Source organism: Boleophthalmus pectinirostris, unplaced genomic scaffold (genome assembly GCF_026225935.1).
Source record: "Boleophthalmus pectinirostris isolate CB_2022bp ecotype Guang Dong unplaced genomic scaffold, ASM2622593v1 HiC_scaffold_22, whole genome shotgun sequence".
In the NCBI taxonomy this organism is placed as follows: Eukaryota; Metazoa; Chordata; class Actinopteri; order Gobiiformes; family Gobiidae; genus Boleophthalmus; species Boleophthalmus pectinirostris.
The window spans coordinates 28051837-28068545 of NW_026571190.1; the positions used below are offsets into that span (position 1 = coordinate 28051837).

General features: G+C 38.4%; 1 protein-coding gene across 1 annotated transcript in view; it reads right to left on the reverse strand.

Moving 5' to 3' along the window:
* Positions 1 to 5118: 5118 nt before the first annotated feature.
* The window catches only part of slit2 (slit homolog 2 (Drosophila)), a 133737-nt gene continuing 122146 nt past the window's right edge, over positions 5119 to 16709 (reverse strand). The window contains 10 exon segments of the mRNA XM_055158481.1: positions 5119 to 6065; positions 6565 to 6779; positions 6853 to 7210; positions 7609 to 7763; positions 7838 to 7968; positions 8054 to 8294; positions 9662 to 9799; positions 9900 to 9986; positions 12450 to 12489; positions 14042 to 14181. Of these exon segments, the coding sequence (XP_055014456.1) occupies positions 5809 to 6065; positions 6565 to 6779; positions 6853 to 7210; positions 7609 to 7763; positions 7838 to 7968; positions 8054 to 8294; positions 9662 to 9799; positions 9900 to 9986; positions 12450 to 12489; positions 14042 to 14181 (1762 nt within the window). The 3' untranslated portion in view covers positions 5119 to 5808.

Consider the following 16709-nt stretch of genomic DNA (forward strand, 5'->3'; position numbering starts at 1 on the left):
ATTCCAGTACTGCATTATGGAACTGTAAAAGATGTAACTCACCAACATAAGACACTATTTCTACAAAACGAGAATGAGACATGACGAAATTTCAATATTAACGTTCCTAATTTATAAATTTCACAATTTAGTTTCCAATTTTAGTGTCACAATTTTTTATTTGTTTGGTTTAATATTCTAGTTTCCATTCTAGTATTGCTTTTTGGAACTGTAAATTAAGTAACTTAGCAACACGAGACACAATTTCTTTAGGATGAGATGAGATATGAGATTGGGTCCACGAGAACGAGACTTGACAAGATTTTAATATTTATACTCCTTATATATAAATTTTACATTTCAGTTTCCAATTTTGGCCTCTCAATTTTGTATTTATTTGATTTAATATTTTAGTTTCTATTATACTACTGCTTTTTTGAATTGTAACAGATGTAACTTACCAACACGAGACACAATTGCTATAAGATGAGACGAGATACGAGGATTGGGTCCCCGAGAACGAGACAAGATGAGATTTTGTCATTATTCCTAATATATAAATTTCAAGATTCAGTTTCCCAAGTTTGACACGTTTATTTCCAATCCAAGTCTCACAAGATCATTTTGCTTGAAATTTTGTAGCAGGAGAGCTTGTCCCATCCCTATTATTTTGTGTTTAAAACTAAAAACAAAATATATATATAAATAAATTTGACATTATTTATCTAAGAAACTTAATTAGGACATGTTACAACTTTAATTTGCTTTTAATGTATGAATCTAAGTCTACCTCTACAACTAGAAGAAAGATACAGTATTTGATGACTGTTTACTGATTAAATAAATTGTTCATATAAGTTTAAGATGAAGCAAGTTCTTGTTTGAAGAAAAATCATGACTGTTTCTAAATCCAAACTGGCTGATCACATACACAACAATTCCATTTTAAAGGGTTCATATTATGCTGTTATAATGTTTCCTCATCAAAAATACATGCAAAGTTTTGATGTAGACAGCCTATTAATAAATGGTTACTGTAACATGTGAACAAAACAAAAGATAACTCTATGTTTCTGATGAGACATTATACAACATTATAACATGGCTTAAAACTCACAAGAATCAATTTTGCGCAATACAGGACCTTTAAAATACAGACTAAAAACTGCCAGTCATCACTTCATACACATAAACAACAAACACTCCAGTAGTTATCAATCCCCACTGCGTACATTCGGCTCTTTTTTGCTCTTGTTATCTGAATGTGACAAAATAGGTTCCTAAGTTTTTCAGATAAGTAAACAACAAACTTTCCATTATTGATCTCTGATAAGGGTTGCATATTGATTTCATCTAAGAAGATACAGTGAGCATATGGGTCCCTCTGTGGACATTGGCCCTAATGAAACTGCGCTGCCAGATAAGGTCAAAGACTGAGTGCTTTAGAGACAGACTATTGGGTAAAAGTAAAAAGTAAACGTCCAGACGCATGATGAAGATGGCTATAGTTTGGACCCTCCCTCTGAGCCCTGTTGCATATAGAGAGTCTCATTTGGCTCTAGTTTATGCAGATTGTGAGTGCAGCAAGATGTCAACCAACGGCAAGCAACCATCAACTACCGGCAGTTCAGGTAAGATTGCTTTTCCAAAAATACTAAATTCCATCTTAACAGCTTAAACAAGTTTGAGTTTTTTCTCAAAGTAGCTTAGGGCTTCACTTTTTATAGCAGTTGCCTAGAAACCAAAGGGTTATACTGGTTATACCTCATCAAAAACAAACACAGAGTTGTGTTTTGTTTCATTCACACTTGTTTGAGTAACCCTCTATTATTAGTCTGGCTACATCTCCTAAGCTCAAAATGCTGTATTTATATACACAGACAACTCTATTTACTGCTTCTATGGATATTAGGAGTGTGCAAAAATATTGAAATATATTACATAGTTTAATGTGATTATACAGTATAGATATCATTGGCTGCTGTATCGATATATGGCCAGGTATATTTTGTTAAGTGCTACAGTTTTGTAGCTTGTTTAGAGGAAGGAAACTTGTTTATGCAGCACATTTGACATTTTCACTGTTTTGATGATTAAAATGTTTGTGTTTCATATGATCTTTGCACAAGAAGTGGTTTAACAAAAACTTTTAGTATCATAGCCATAATTTAGGCTTTATTTTTTATTGAACCATATCAAATAAATTTGAAATATATTGTATCAAATTGAAAGTGCACTGTATTGAGATATGTATCGTATCGTAGCCTATGTATCCAGGTGTGTATCGTATTGGAAACTTCTTAATGATACCCAGCCCTAATGGATATGTCATTGCTCTGCCTGTAATGTTCCACAGTATGACATTAAACTGCTTTTTATATTTATTCAATTACATATAGTTTTATAGCTCAAAAATACCTTAAAAAGGCTGTGAAACATTCCAGACAAAGCAATATGTCTATGCTTTTGATGGACTCTCCATCAGAAAAGTTACACAATGCACTTTTAACACTATTACTACTACTATTACTACTACTCAACAATAATAATAATATTCTTTCCACAGGCCGTAGGACCTCTCCCTGTTCTGAAATCAGGATAGTGTTGCTGGGAAAGACGGGCAGTGGGAAGAGCTCCACTGCCAACACCATCTTGGGGCGAAGGGTGTTTGACTCCAGGGCCAGTGGGTCTTCCGTCACCCAGCGCTGCCGAAGGGCTTGTGGAGAGTTTCGCGGACACCATCTGATGATACTGGACACCCCCGGCCTCATGGACACACGCCAAACCCCTCATGAAGTCCACAGAGAGTTGAGGAAAAGTGTCAGTCTCCTCTACCCAGGACCTCACGTTTTTCTACTGATCATTCGGATTGGAAGGTTCACTGAGGAGGAAAAGGAAGCAATAAAGCACTTGAAGCAAGCCATGGGTATGAGCACACTAGCTTTCACTGTGATCATTTTTACCCATGGAGACCTGCTCGAGGAAGGAGAGACAGTACAGCAGTGTTTGATAGATGAATGCCAAGATCTCAATGAGCTTGTGAACAGTTGTGGGGGCAGGTACTGTGTGTTTAACAATCACTCATCGAGAAACAAAGAGCAGGTTTCAGAAATGTTAGCTCTAGTAGATGCTCTATTGCAAGCCACTGAATTTCAGCATTACAGTTGTAGAATGCTTCAGAAAGCTGAGGAGGAGAGTAAGCTCCAGTTTGAGACACAGGAGATGATGAAGAAAAAGCACGAGGCTGAAATCAGAGAGTGGTATGAAAGAGAACTAAAGGTGATGGAGGAGAGAAGTAGGAAAGAGCTGGCTGAGATAAGGAGACAACTGGAAAAAGAAAAAGAAAAGGCAGAGAAATTGGTCATGGAACTGGAGGAGGCGTTTAGACAGGAGCTCAAAGAGGTCAAAATGAGGAGTGAGGAGAGAAAAATCCATGATATGCTGCGACTGATGGAAGTGCAGAGGATGGAGGAGGACAGGAGGGAGGCACTTCAAGGGAAACTGGACCATGTGACCAAGATGTTGGAGAGTCAGGTCAAACGTGAAGAAAACCTCCGAAGAGCAATGGAAGAGATGGTCCGAAGGAACAAAACAGAGAGTGAAAGGAAAGACAAAGACAAAGCAGCCCTGCAGAAAGAGGTGGACAAACTCAGCATGAGCTTAGTGGAGCAAAGCCGTCGGGACGAGGACGGGAGAAGGCAAATGGAGGCCATTGTGAGGAAACAGCAGGAGGAGAATGAACTGGAGTGCCACCTGCTGGTGGAGAAACAGAGGGCAGAAAGAAAGAGAGCACAACATTTGCAACAAGAGCTTAGAGCAATCAAAGCAAAGGTTGGCCAACAGAGAACAAAAGACATGCAAATAAAGAGAATCATGTGCCCCGTGTTGAGAGAGGAGTCTCTAAAAAACCACAGCGCAATGTCGACTGTGACTGGCTACATCCAAGAGATGGGACTTATGGGCATCAATGCAACACTTGAAAGGATTGGAGCCCCGTGCTGCATACAGTGAAAACATACCTGTATTTAAGAGGGATCATCAGTTAATTCTGAATGTTTACACAGTGTTATATTGACATATGTTTTAAAAAGACAAACAAAAATCAACAATAACACTTTATTTATCCTTGATGGGGCAATTTAAGTACAAGCAAACACTGGAGGCAAGGCGAGTCAAGTGTTTTGCCCAAGGACACACCAACAGAATGCCCTTGTTAGAGCTGGACCAGGCAATAGGTGTGAACCAGGTTTGAAAAATCAATCATAATGCAACAGTTTAGCAGAAAATTATTCTAATTTACAGGTGAACATTTCCACTGTAGATATTACTGCTGTTGAAGCATTGCAAATGGTTGCAAATGAAAAAAAAAAAAAAAAAAAAAAACTACTACCCTGAAAACTGGCTACATTGTTTGATTTGAGTGTTTTCAAAGCATCTTACGTGAAAAAGTCAAAAGTGGGATTTGTGAGATAAATATGGTGTTTAATAAAACAATACTCATGAACTGACATTAGTCTGAACCAGAGGGGAGATAAAGCACGATGCACATGTGTAGAGGTGGGGGACATATTTATCTGTTACACAAGTCGCCCCTGTACAGTAGGAGCAGGAAGTTATATAACATACAGATCAAGATCCAAGTCTATGGTACAAAAACTTAGCAGCAACATGTTAACATTGGAGATCAAGGGGCTAACAAAGTAGTTCATTTAGAAAATGTCACAGTATTCTTTAGCATAAATTTGTTAAAAAGGTAAAAACAGTTCTAAGCATCCTCTAGGGTCAATGCTACTCACAAGATCCGTGTGTAAAGTACATAGTACATAGGGAAATACATTATACTCTAATATAAAAACCTTCTGGTAATGACACAGTACAAACTCTCAGGAATTGCGACAAAAATATACATGTCTTCACGTCACATTTGCAGAATAAAATGTAACTAAGATCTCTGGCAAGCACAAGAATAGATTCAGTGATCAAAATACATTGTGTTCAAAATAAAAGGACAAAATTTTGTTAGTTCAGCTATTTTGACATGAAACATGTCTTTTTAATACAAAAATAAGGACAAATATAAATTAATATATATTAAAAGAATCAGATTGATACATGGGAGGTCTACTGAAAAAGTACATGTATTTATGATACAATAAATACTTGTCATCCATGACGCTGGGTGGATAAACAAACCATAGGGTGAGTGCTCATGAGTAATTCAGTAGCTGTATAAAATGTGCCCGCAGTCTCTGTAGTTGTGTGGAGGGACACTGCTCACTACTGTGACCTCTATACTGTGCCTCAGTGCAGCGCCTCTACAGGTGAGTCCATGCTACTACCGGTCTAGGTTACTCCTAAAACAGACAACACACAGATAGGAAGCAGGAAGTCTACAAGAGGCAGTCAGTGCGTCACTGACCGCTGAGTCTTCCAGGAAAAAGACAGTGGCACATCACTGTGGTCATCAGGACCAACCAAAAGGAGCAAGGAAGTCTGTCACAGAGTCAACTCTTTGTCCTGTATCTCCACTTCATGATAAAAAATAAGTCAGTTCTTGTACTTTACAATACGCTTTGACATCCCCACCGAGGAAGCTTCATACATCAGTCTGGCACATAACAAACTTTTTTCTTTTTCTTTTCTTTTTATTCTTTTTTAAGTGTTTTTACAAAACAGTTTTAGGAGACTGTCCAGAGCAGGGGCTTTCCCAACACAATTTAGGGCTTTGGGCGAAAGGGTGTGGGTCCAGTAAGGCGGGCAGGAACACCATAAACATCTAAGGAGAAGGGAATCTGCCAACGGTGCTGTGTCTTTTGTTGTTTTCTATTTCTATGAGGAACATTTTGTACAGCCACATTTGACCACCTTTTCCACTTCCTGAACAAAGGAGGATCCGTCAGTGCACTGGAAGGTGTATTTCCTGCGCTTGCTCCGTAGGGGGGTGCAGCAGGTGCCCTGTCCATCTGCCCCCCCTGGGCAGCTGCCCCTGCACTCTAGGCGGGAGACCTTCTCCTGGGTTTGGCACGCCGCGTAGCCTTGCTGTCTCTGATAGACGTCTCTGACCCGTTCCCCTCGACAGGCCACCTCTACACGAAGGAAAGGAACATTAGGTCATGTCTGTGAGCAAGAACTGGTTTCCAAACATTTTGCCTGGTTAAACTAAGATTACAAATAAATAAAATGAACATGGACGGCTCATGCATTAGGATAGATTGTACATTGGCTCGTCAAATAAAGTGATTTCCAACTACTATGATCAACACACAATGGCATCACAGAAAAAGAGAGGGTCAGGTCACAAAACAATCCACAAATGCAGCAGAAAGAATACTGATGTATTAATGGCAAGTATACAACACAACAATATAGAAAGAGGTGAGATTTGAGCCCACAGTCTCACCTGAGTAACACCCCATGTGGGGTTGTGAGGTGGCTCAGGAGATGCTGAGTTTTGGATTAAAAGAATAGAATTGTTAGACACATACAGTCCACAGCAGCAAGAAAAAGAGTTTAGTAATCAAACAGGAAGCTGATGTGCAGTTCATTCACACAAACACACACACTGTTTGTTTCACTTGTGCTCACCTTTGTCACAGGCCTCTCCTGTGTATCCACTGTTGCATTCACAGTACGCTTTGCCCAGCCCTGACACTCTGCACTTGCCATGTTTGCACCGGGACAGACTGCACGGGCTATTCGCTTCTTGGTCTTGTTCATCACACAAGACTCCAGCAAACCCAGGCTGACAGCGGCACGAGTACGAGTACGAATTAATAGGGACACAGCTCCCGTGCACACACCTGGACAGAGGGGGCACAGTGTTACTCCAGAACCTCACATTTCGGCCTTGTTGCCCCATTACCCCACACTTACTTGTGCCCCTCACAGGGATTATTGACCTGCTGGTCACACAGCGTTCCTGTCCACCCGGGGTGACAGGTACAGCTGAAGCCACGGTGTCCCGTGGGGTGACAGTCTCCCTGCACACATGCACCTGTCTGACAGGGCTGACACCCAGGCTCTACTCCCTGCCCTGACCCCTTGTTCGTCCTCTGAGCATTCTCAAAGTCCACTCCCACACTGCCTGGTCCCAGCCCAACTCCCAGGTCCTGCAGCTTCCCATTGATGTAAAGGTTTCTCAGGCAGCCATGGAAACTGGAGCCATTCCTGCCCCCAGAGCTGTGCTGCAGCGCTGACAGTCCACTGGAGAGAGAGGCGTGTTTTGGCATACCTGGAACAGAGTAAAGGGTTGCAATCACTATTACACTGTTTTTTATTTTCTATACATTGTAAGAATTTATGTCACAGTCAAGTCCTATAACACCTACTCACTCACAAGGTTTTTACTTCCTGTATAGCCTGTCTACAACAAAAATTAAAGGGCAGATCATTGAAATATGGCAAACCTTCAATGACTGAAAATAATATTCGCAGGGACCTAGTGGCTATAGTAAAACAGACATACTAAAAACATATTATCTACATATGAAAAATGGTAACGTGTCATATTCCACCCTCATGCATCAAAAACATGTATTTTTTTCTAAAATCCACACATATTGCTCCCTGTTCTAACATCACACACCTCTCTAAAATGCCTTTAGGCCCTTTTTCTGTGAGCGGCCTTACCTCCTAAGTAAAGAGGAGAGTCCTTGTTCAGTGTGGACTGTTTGCTGATGGAGCTGATGGTTTTGGGTGAACCACCATCAATGGACAGAGAGAGTGTGTCGTCGGCGGTCACCAACTCCACGGCATGGAAGGTGCCATCATTGACTGTCTCAACACTGTGAAGGAAGTACAGCATTTAATAACATACTCCTTTTGTAATGTTACTGCTAGACCTTGGAAGTATCTGTACCTGTATATTGCAGAGGGGGCGTAGGATCCTGTATCGTAGCTGACCCGCAGTCTCCCCCTGTATAACTCCATGGCGATATGATCATTGTCCCCTTTGTACAGCAAGACTCCACTGTCTTCATCTGTTGCAATCTAAAACATCACATATTATCTCTTTATGGTTGGTTCACAGATAGAATAGTTCAGATTATCATGTTTTTTATGACAGAGGACAAACCTGCAGGCTGATGTTGGTGTGTGGTGTGAGCAGGTTGGATGGAAGCTGCAGATAGGATTCCCGGTTCACAAAGTTGACGCTCACTAACGTCTCACAATGCTCGCCCTCGTATCCGTGGAGACACTGGCAGCGAGGGTCCATCCCCATGACAACACACTGCGCCCCGTTGAGACACTCGTAATTGTCGCAGGGACTTGTGCGGGGCAGGACCATGGGTGGGGAAAACTCACAGAACAAACCACTGTAAAAGATTAAGTCAAAAAATGCACGATTACGACCTGATACACTAATCCCCTCTCACGAGCTGTAAACATACTAGGGTTGTTGAAAGTATTGAAAATCTGATATTAATCAATACTAAAACCAATACTGAATCTAGATTTGTATTTGAGAAAGTATCGATACTAAAAAAGTTACATTCACAGGACAGAAATCAACCTTTCCTGAATAGCTTTAGAACAGGGATCTCCACCCTGTAGTTCGGGAGCCAAAGGATTTCTGAATTATACACATTTTGCTGAATGACTAAAATTTGATGAGCTACCATTCATTGTAAAAGTATAATTTTTATGTGTAATTTTATGCACTAATAAATGGATAAAGGCTGGTGTTTTATAGGTATCTAACTGTTCCCCATCTGAGGTTTTCCTACGCTCAATTTCTTGTGACTCCTAAAATTAGTAGCTCTTTGGTATTTTCTTTTTGTAAAGGTAGCTCACTGGAAGGAAAAGGTTGGAGACCCCTGCTTTAGAATGATCTTGAACTGTATCAGAACAAGTACAAGAGCACATAGACTAGTGCACGCCCATGGACCACTGTGGAACCTCCCTGGACCACTGAGAGATTACATAGATATTAGGCTACATGTCATTATAAAAAGTAGGTAGTAAGTATATTAAGAAAGTACTGTGATTTAATGTTGAAAATGACATTCTAGCAGAAGAATGTATTGAATCGATATTGAGTATTGAGGCCATTACTTCGTACCAGAATTGAACCTGGCTCAGCCCCTCCATCCTCTGGCTCCTATAATGATGCTTTCAGGGTGTCGGTTTTATGCTCCGATATGAAAGACTAACCAGTACTCAAATTCTTTTGTGTCCTCTGCTATTAAATTGCTTAAGTCTAAGGGTACAGTTTTCTGAATGTTTTGCACTGTAATATGTATATTGTCATTGAGATCCACTTGTGGTCTGTAATGGACTGAGACTGTGTGCATTTGTGTGCATGTGAGAAATGAGAACTGCTCTGAGATGTTGCAAATGAATTGCCCTATGGGATCAATAAAGTTTTCTGAATCTGAGTTTGAAATTTTAGTATGTTGACAACACTATACTGTAATATCTTGTACTATTTCTAGTCCTAACTACTTGTACAGACTATAGCTGAGAGATTTTTTTTACTTGTACATAAACATTTATATAATTATGCCTTATTTGATACCAGTGTCTTGTTATTTTTGCTTCTTTTTTATGTTTTTGATGTTTATATTATTTATTTTACTACTTTTGCTCTTTGTCTTTATAATATATTGTGATGTGTGAGCTACTGTGTTCAAATAATTCCCCTTGTGGATCAGTAAGAGTTTGTCTAAGTCTAAAGTCTCACCTGTATCCCTCTGGACAAACACAGGTGTATCCGTTGACTGCATCGATGCATTGGCCTCCATTTTGACACTTGTTTTCTTCACAGTCATTATAATCCACCTCACAGTGATCGCCCACATATCCGGGAGTGCACTCACACCTGAACACAGACCAGCAACAACAAGACACATGCAGTAAATTGTGGTGCATTTAAATAGTACAAAATAATGGAGAAACGTCCACTGTCAAGTTGTACTCACTTGTATCCCTGAGGCGTCAAAATGCACTTTGAATCGTGCTGACAGGGATTCAGCTCAGGAGCACAGAAGTCCAGTTTCTCTTCACAGCTCACTACAGAATAACCCTAACATACAATACACATACACACAACATTATATACGGCACACATTTTATTTTTTTTTTTTTTTTTTTTTTGTATTTTGTAATCATCCAAGAGGTAATATACACACTACAATGGAGCTCAACAGTGATCACTCACTCTGGTTCTGGAAGTAAATTTTCAATTCTTTTAAATTCTGATATTAAGTGTTCAAAGACTTAATGGAGGCTAAGCAGCTACATGCTAACTATATCAATAAAGTGGTTGTTTTAAGTCCGGGTCATTTAAAACCAAAGATTCAGTGAAATACTTTAATAACTTTGTGGTTTATAAAGTTTCAGAAACGGATTTTAAATAAAATTATAGGTCCTGTGGTCATTAGTTACCCTGCAGCTATTATGCCTGAGTAAGCTTGCAAAGTTACTAATTATTTTCAGAAAGTCTATAAAAATGAATGAGAAATTTACTTCCAAAACTGGGGAGTGGATGGACACCGTTGAGCTCTATATATAAAAGTAGTGCAATGTGTGTGTGTGTGTGTGCGTGTGTGTGTGTGTGTGTGTGTGTGTGCGTGTGTGTGCGTGTGTGTGTGTGTGTGTGGTGAGACTGCATGTGTGTGTGTGTCTAGTGAGTGAGTGTGTGATGATGGATGAGCACCAGTTTAGTGGCCTGATAAATGATCTCATCTCTGAATGTCATTTTCCTTGATATTCCCAGAAGTTCCTCTCACAGTAAATAATCATACAGCTCTCACAGTCAGGTAAGCACAGCAAAATAAAAATAAAAACAAAAGGGCATACAGCATATAATAAACAAAAAAAAAAAAAATATATAAAATAAAAATATATATATAAATATAAATATTAAATATATATATTATATAATATATATAACATATATATATATATATATATATCATATATATTATATACAAATCCTATTTACAAATACAAATACCTACATTCACCATTTCATTGAATGCTATTGAAAAAACATTTTAACATAGTATTTGTAAGAATTAAAGGGCCCATATTACCTTCTGATCTATGTTATAATGTTGTTTCTTTGTCAAAAACAAACCTGGAGTTGTGATTTGTTTCACTCAGACATTAGCACACAAACCCTGCATATTTAGGCTGAGTTCACTCTGTACCAGAGGTGGGACCAAGTCATTATTTTGTGAGTCTCAAGTAAGTCTCAAGTCTTTAACCTCAAGTGTGAGTCAAGTCCCAAGTAATATACAGGCAAGTCCAAATGGAGTCTCCAGTCATTGGCCCATAAGTCCAAGTCAAGTCATCTACTTTGAGCTTCATCAAGTCATTTCAAGTCTTTAAACCAAAGTATTGCTTTGTTTGTTTTATTTTTCAATTTATATGACTTTTAAACTAAATTGTAAAATGTCATGGTATATTTACATATAAGTATTTATATATAAGAGCTGTAGAAATGCAAATTTTTCCATTTTAAATGTCTTGACAAGAGCTTAGTGTGAATCATTACGGTCAGAATAGAAATAATTAAGGTTTAAGAGTGTTAAATAACAGTTATTTTGTCATGGAGTCTGCACTGAAATAGAAGGATCATGTTCTAAGTAGTTCCCTCTGTTTTACTATATTGTACAGTATATTACTGTAGTACATCTGAAGATACCATATCACAGTACTTCAGTGACATCCAAAGTAACAAACAGAGAAGTGGGAGGGACATGTTCCAGTTTATTCCTGTAAAATTAAGCACCGCATATATCAACTGTAAAGAGAAAAGTATTTTCTAAAACATATTTTTTTAGGACAAGCATCAAGTCTTCTTAGATTACAGGCCTCAAGTCTGAGTCAAGTCCCAAGTCAATGACCTTCAAGTCCAAGTTGAATCCCAAGTATTAGTCTATTTTATCAAGTCTCAAATCCTAAAAATAGTGACTCAAGTCAAAACTCCGCACATCTCCGCAACATTTGGATAATTTCAGAATTTCAGAATTGCAAAATGGTAGCTGTAAACTTCAAAACTACCACCTCATGACATCACATAGTAGAACAGAGCTTTAGAGATGGAGACAGACTAATAATGCAAAATTACTCAAACATGAATGAAACAAAACACAACTCTAGGTATGTTTTTGATGCCTTAAAGCTCACAAGAATATTTTTTTTAATCTGTGTAATATAGAACCTTTAAAGAGGAATGCAATGAGGAGGAGCAGGCTGTGGAAATATTAGTAAAAATATCATGCCTGATTCCCTGGGGTTGCATAATTAAAGCAGTGGTGGGTTCACGCATGGGTCTGGGAACATGTACGTACGAGTAAAAGGCAAAAACGACACATCTGACCCAGGAGTCTCTTTGAACACTACATGCACTGCTTACATAAAACACACAGATCTTTGGGGGAACATTCCAATTGTGCCAGGAGGAGCATGGAAAAAAGTTGAAATGAGGAACGGAAAAAAGGAGAGAGGGACTGAAAGGAGACAGAAGAGCAGACTAACCTCTCTCCACCTCATTGGTAGCAGCTGCGATACATGCACACACATTAAGAACAAGACAACATGACACAAAGCAGAGCCGCACTCAGAGTAAAGCAAATTAAACAGTGAGAGAGACACAGAGAGATAAGGGGAGCAGGTTAGCAGTCACAGCTGATCGGCAAAGTGCAAAGCAGACGTACATTACAGTTAGCAACACCAATCCTGCACTGTTTTGTCATATGAATTCAATGAGTGTATTACAGTATCAATCACATCACCTGTTTGTTGTTTATGGTGAACAATGAAGCTCAACAGTGAACACCCACTCTGGTTCCATTCATTTTCCCCAGAGACTTTACAAAAATTCAAATATTAAGATTTCAAAGACATTTCAGAGGCTAAACAACTATGTGATGACTACTACAATAGTACAGATCAAAAAGCACATTTAAAATGCAAGGTTTGGCAAAATGCTTTATTAACATAGCAGTTTATAATGTTGCAAAAACAGATTTTAAATGTATGGCCATTAGTTCCCATGTAGCTGATTAGCCTTGAGTTTAAAAACTTTCAAATACATTTTTTCTGAAAGTCTATGGGAAAAATTTATGAGAATTCACTTCTGACACCGGGGAGTGGGCGGTGACTGTTGAGCTCCATAATGTTGCCAAGTTACTATAAGTTCAAACTCAATTTCGATACTAAGCAGTTCACTCTACTTGATACCAACTATGATCCCAAAATGAACATAAACATGTTAATTTTTTAGTAAAATATTGTAATTTTCATACAAAAATAATAGTACTTTCTTTGTGTTACCATGAAGTCTTACTTCTGATTTACTTGTGATTTTTGATACTTTGTTTAATGTCAAACCAGAGCGCCAGTTTTCTTCACTTACAATGGCAATTATCCTGATTAGGGGTGTGCAAAAATACCGATATATCATATAGTTTAAAGTGATGATACAGTATCATTATCATGGGTTGCTGTACAGATGTATCAATAAGAGTACTTTTGGTATATTTTACTAAATTATTTTGCGCTAGAGTTTTGTTGCTTGTTCAGAGGAAGCAATCTTTTTATGCCACACATTTGACATTTTCACAGTTTTGATGATTTAAATATTTGTGTTTCATATGAACTTCGCACAAGAAGTGGTTTAACAAAGACTTTTAGTATCACAGCCATGATTTAGCCTTTATATTTTATTGAACCGTATCGAATCGATTTGAATTATATCGTACTGAACTGTATCGAATTGTAAGCTCACTGTATTGAGATATGTGTTGTATCAAGGCTTATGTATCGAGGTATGTATTGTACAGACAATGTCTGAATGATACCCAGCCCTAATCCTGATTTTGATTCTGAATTAACCTGTCGATAGACCTGTTTTCTATGTAAAAACAAAGACCAGCTCTAGTTACAAACCAAAGAAGAAACACATAATTAGATCATTAGTTGGATATAAGATTTTGTAGCCCAATGAATGGAAAATTTGTTTTGTCCAGATGGGGAATAGGTCTTGCTGAAACTTAAAACCCTAAATTCTGTGACCTTTCAAGATTCAAACACAAGTGACGATCTTTTTTACCTGTGTATTCTGGTGAGCACATGCAGGTGTAGTTGTTGATCCCATCCACACACGTCGAGTTGTTCTCACAGTCGTTGTCTTCACAGTCGTCAATGTTGATCTCACACGAGTCGCCTTCAAAACCCTCCGGACACACACACCTGGGGTCACACAGTCACACCAGTGTTTAATCAGATCAAGGTCTGAAAGGTGTCCAAGGATCCTTATTGCTTCAAAGTGTCCATGGTACATTTTTACGATTCAGTAATTTTGACTTGACACTGCAAAAAAGCTTGGCCAAAATTTAAGATATGAACACTTAAATCTATCAGAAAATGACTGAAAAGTACTAAAATTATCTGTCCATGCAGCAAGAAAATTTTACTTGAGAAGTTATCTTAAAATAAACTACTTCTGTACTAGAATGAAGCAGTTTCAGAACTAGTAAGTAGATAATAAATCTAAAAACAAGATGATTAAGAATAAGATCTAAGTTTTAAAATCTTGGCCAGATCAGAGAAATTGGCAGTGTAACTTTTCGGTTGGAGAGTCCTTCAGCTGCTTCTCTCCATGGGGATATTGCCTGAAATGTTCCACAGTATGGCATTACACTTATTTATCTCTAGAGAGTCAGCAGGTGAAGCAACAGGACCAAGTTACATGTCAGATCTGTGGAGAGGTGAGCCCACTAACAGTAAGAATGCAGGTTTTAAGTCAATAAAAACCCATGTTATTGAGTAAATGCAAGATGTATACGTTTAATACCACAAGACAAGCAGGATGCTCCACCAGAAAAGTTACACACTACTACTATAGATCAAACCTATATATCATGAGGGAGACAAGCAGGTTACAGCACTAGGCTACATTACAAGTCAGATCTGTGGAGAGTCGCCCCTATTCGCAGAAGGAATGAATGTATTTTTGAGAACTAGAACGACGCGTAATTAATAAATGATAGATGGATATGTTTAATGCTATACCATGGAACATTCCAGGCAAAGCAGTAACATCTCCATGGAGACAAGAAGGTAGCAGGCTCACCAGAAAATTTGCACAGTGCACCTTTAATATGATCTTGACTGTGTTTTAATAAAATAAGTCGTCTAACCTGTCATAGGCACTTTAAAATGAGCGTGTCTCAACTCTGGAAAACTGACAGCTTTTAAACACCATGAACAGCTTAAAGCTTAACGGTGCATTGTGTAACTTTTCTGGTGGAGAGTCTGCCATGGAGATTTTATTGCTTTGTCTGGAATGTTTCACAGTATGGTATTAAACCTTTCTTTCTTCATAGAGACCAAACCAAACCAAGTCAGATCTGCAGAGAGGCGACCCCACTCACAGTCAGAAAGCATGTTATGTAAACGAGAGCACATTACACCAATTTTAGCATCGCTGCACTGACTTTCATTTCATTTTAGAGTTGATTTTAAGATTTTATTGTTTGTTTTTAAAGCGTTGAATGGACTGGCCCCACAATATATCTCGGATCTCATCCAAATTTACTCCCACGCATGCTCTGAGGTCTGAGAGCCCACTCCAGCTTATAGTGCCTAAGATGAGACTTAAAACCAGGGGGACAGGGCATTCTCTGTGGCTGGCCCCAAACTCTGGAACACTCTGCCCCCCCTCGTCCGAACAGCCCCCACAGTGGAGAATTTTAAGTCTCGTCTTAAGACTCACTTTTATTTTTTGTTAAAAACACTGCGTGAGTTGTGTGGTCCTCTGTGTCTTTTATTTATTTTATGTTTATTATTATTTATTAATTATTGGTATTCTTTGTCTTATTTAATTTTATTTTTTAGTTTTATTGTCTTAACGAGGACTAGTGGAGTTAAGAAGAGCTTAGAGTAGAACTATACTTCTATGGGACATGTTTTATTTGTATGATGCAGCACTTTGGAAACAGTTTTGTTTATGAAATGTGCTATATAAATAACGTAGATTGGATTAGATTGGATGTTTTTAAAGGTATTTTTAAGCTACAAAATTACCTATAATTGAATAAATGTAATATAGAGCTATTTTAATGTGATGTAATACTGTGGAATATTCCAGGTAGAGCAATGACATATTCGTAAAAACAAGCAGGTAACGGCCATACAACCAAAAAGTTACACAGTGCACCTTTAAATACGCTTACAGTAAACAAGTTAACCCACTCTTTGTAAATACGACCATTAAACACGGAGCGGTGTTTGCAAAAGGCCAGCTCAACTCAGATTCGGGGGAAGACAGAGCAGCTTCCCCATCGCCTTGTGTTAATTAAAAGCCACTTATCATTACTGGTGCGGCTCCAATGAAGGATTTGTCCCATCAAAATAATGAGCTAGGCCTCTTGTTTTAATTGTGTTGGGAGTGTACAGCTAAATGCACAGCCCCAAAAACAGTAAATACAACATTATGAGACATTTACGTTCTTTTTCCTCAGTTAGTTGGTCAATTAAAGTGCTGGTGATGTTCTACGGTATTGGTCTGTTGGAATAAATTCAACAACAGCGATAAAGCATGCAGTAGCTCTCACAGAAATGTAGCCCATAACTACAAATACACCTCAAAATATCATGAAAACATTCAACATCTCATTTCAGAAAGTTAAAAGTGTACACAAGGTTTCACTGACAAAATTTCAAAACTTTTCCATGACTTTTTCATGACCTAAAGTGAAATTTCCATGACTTTACGG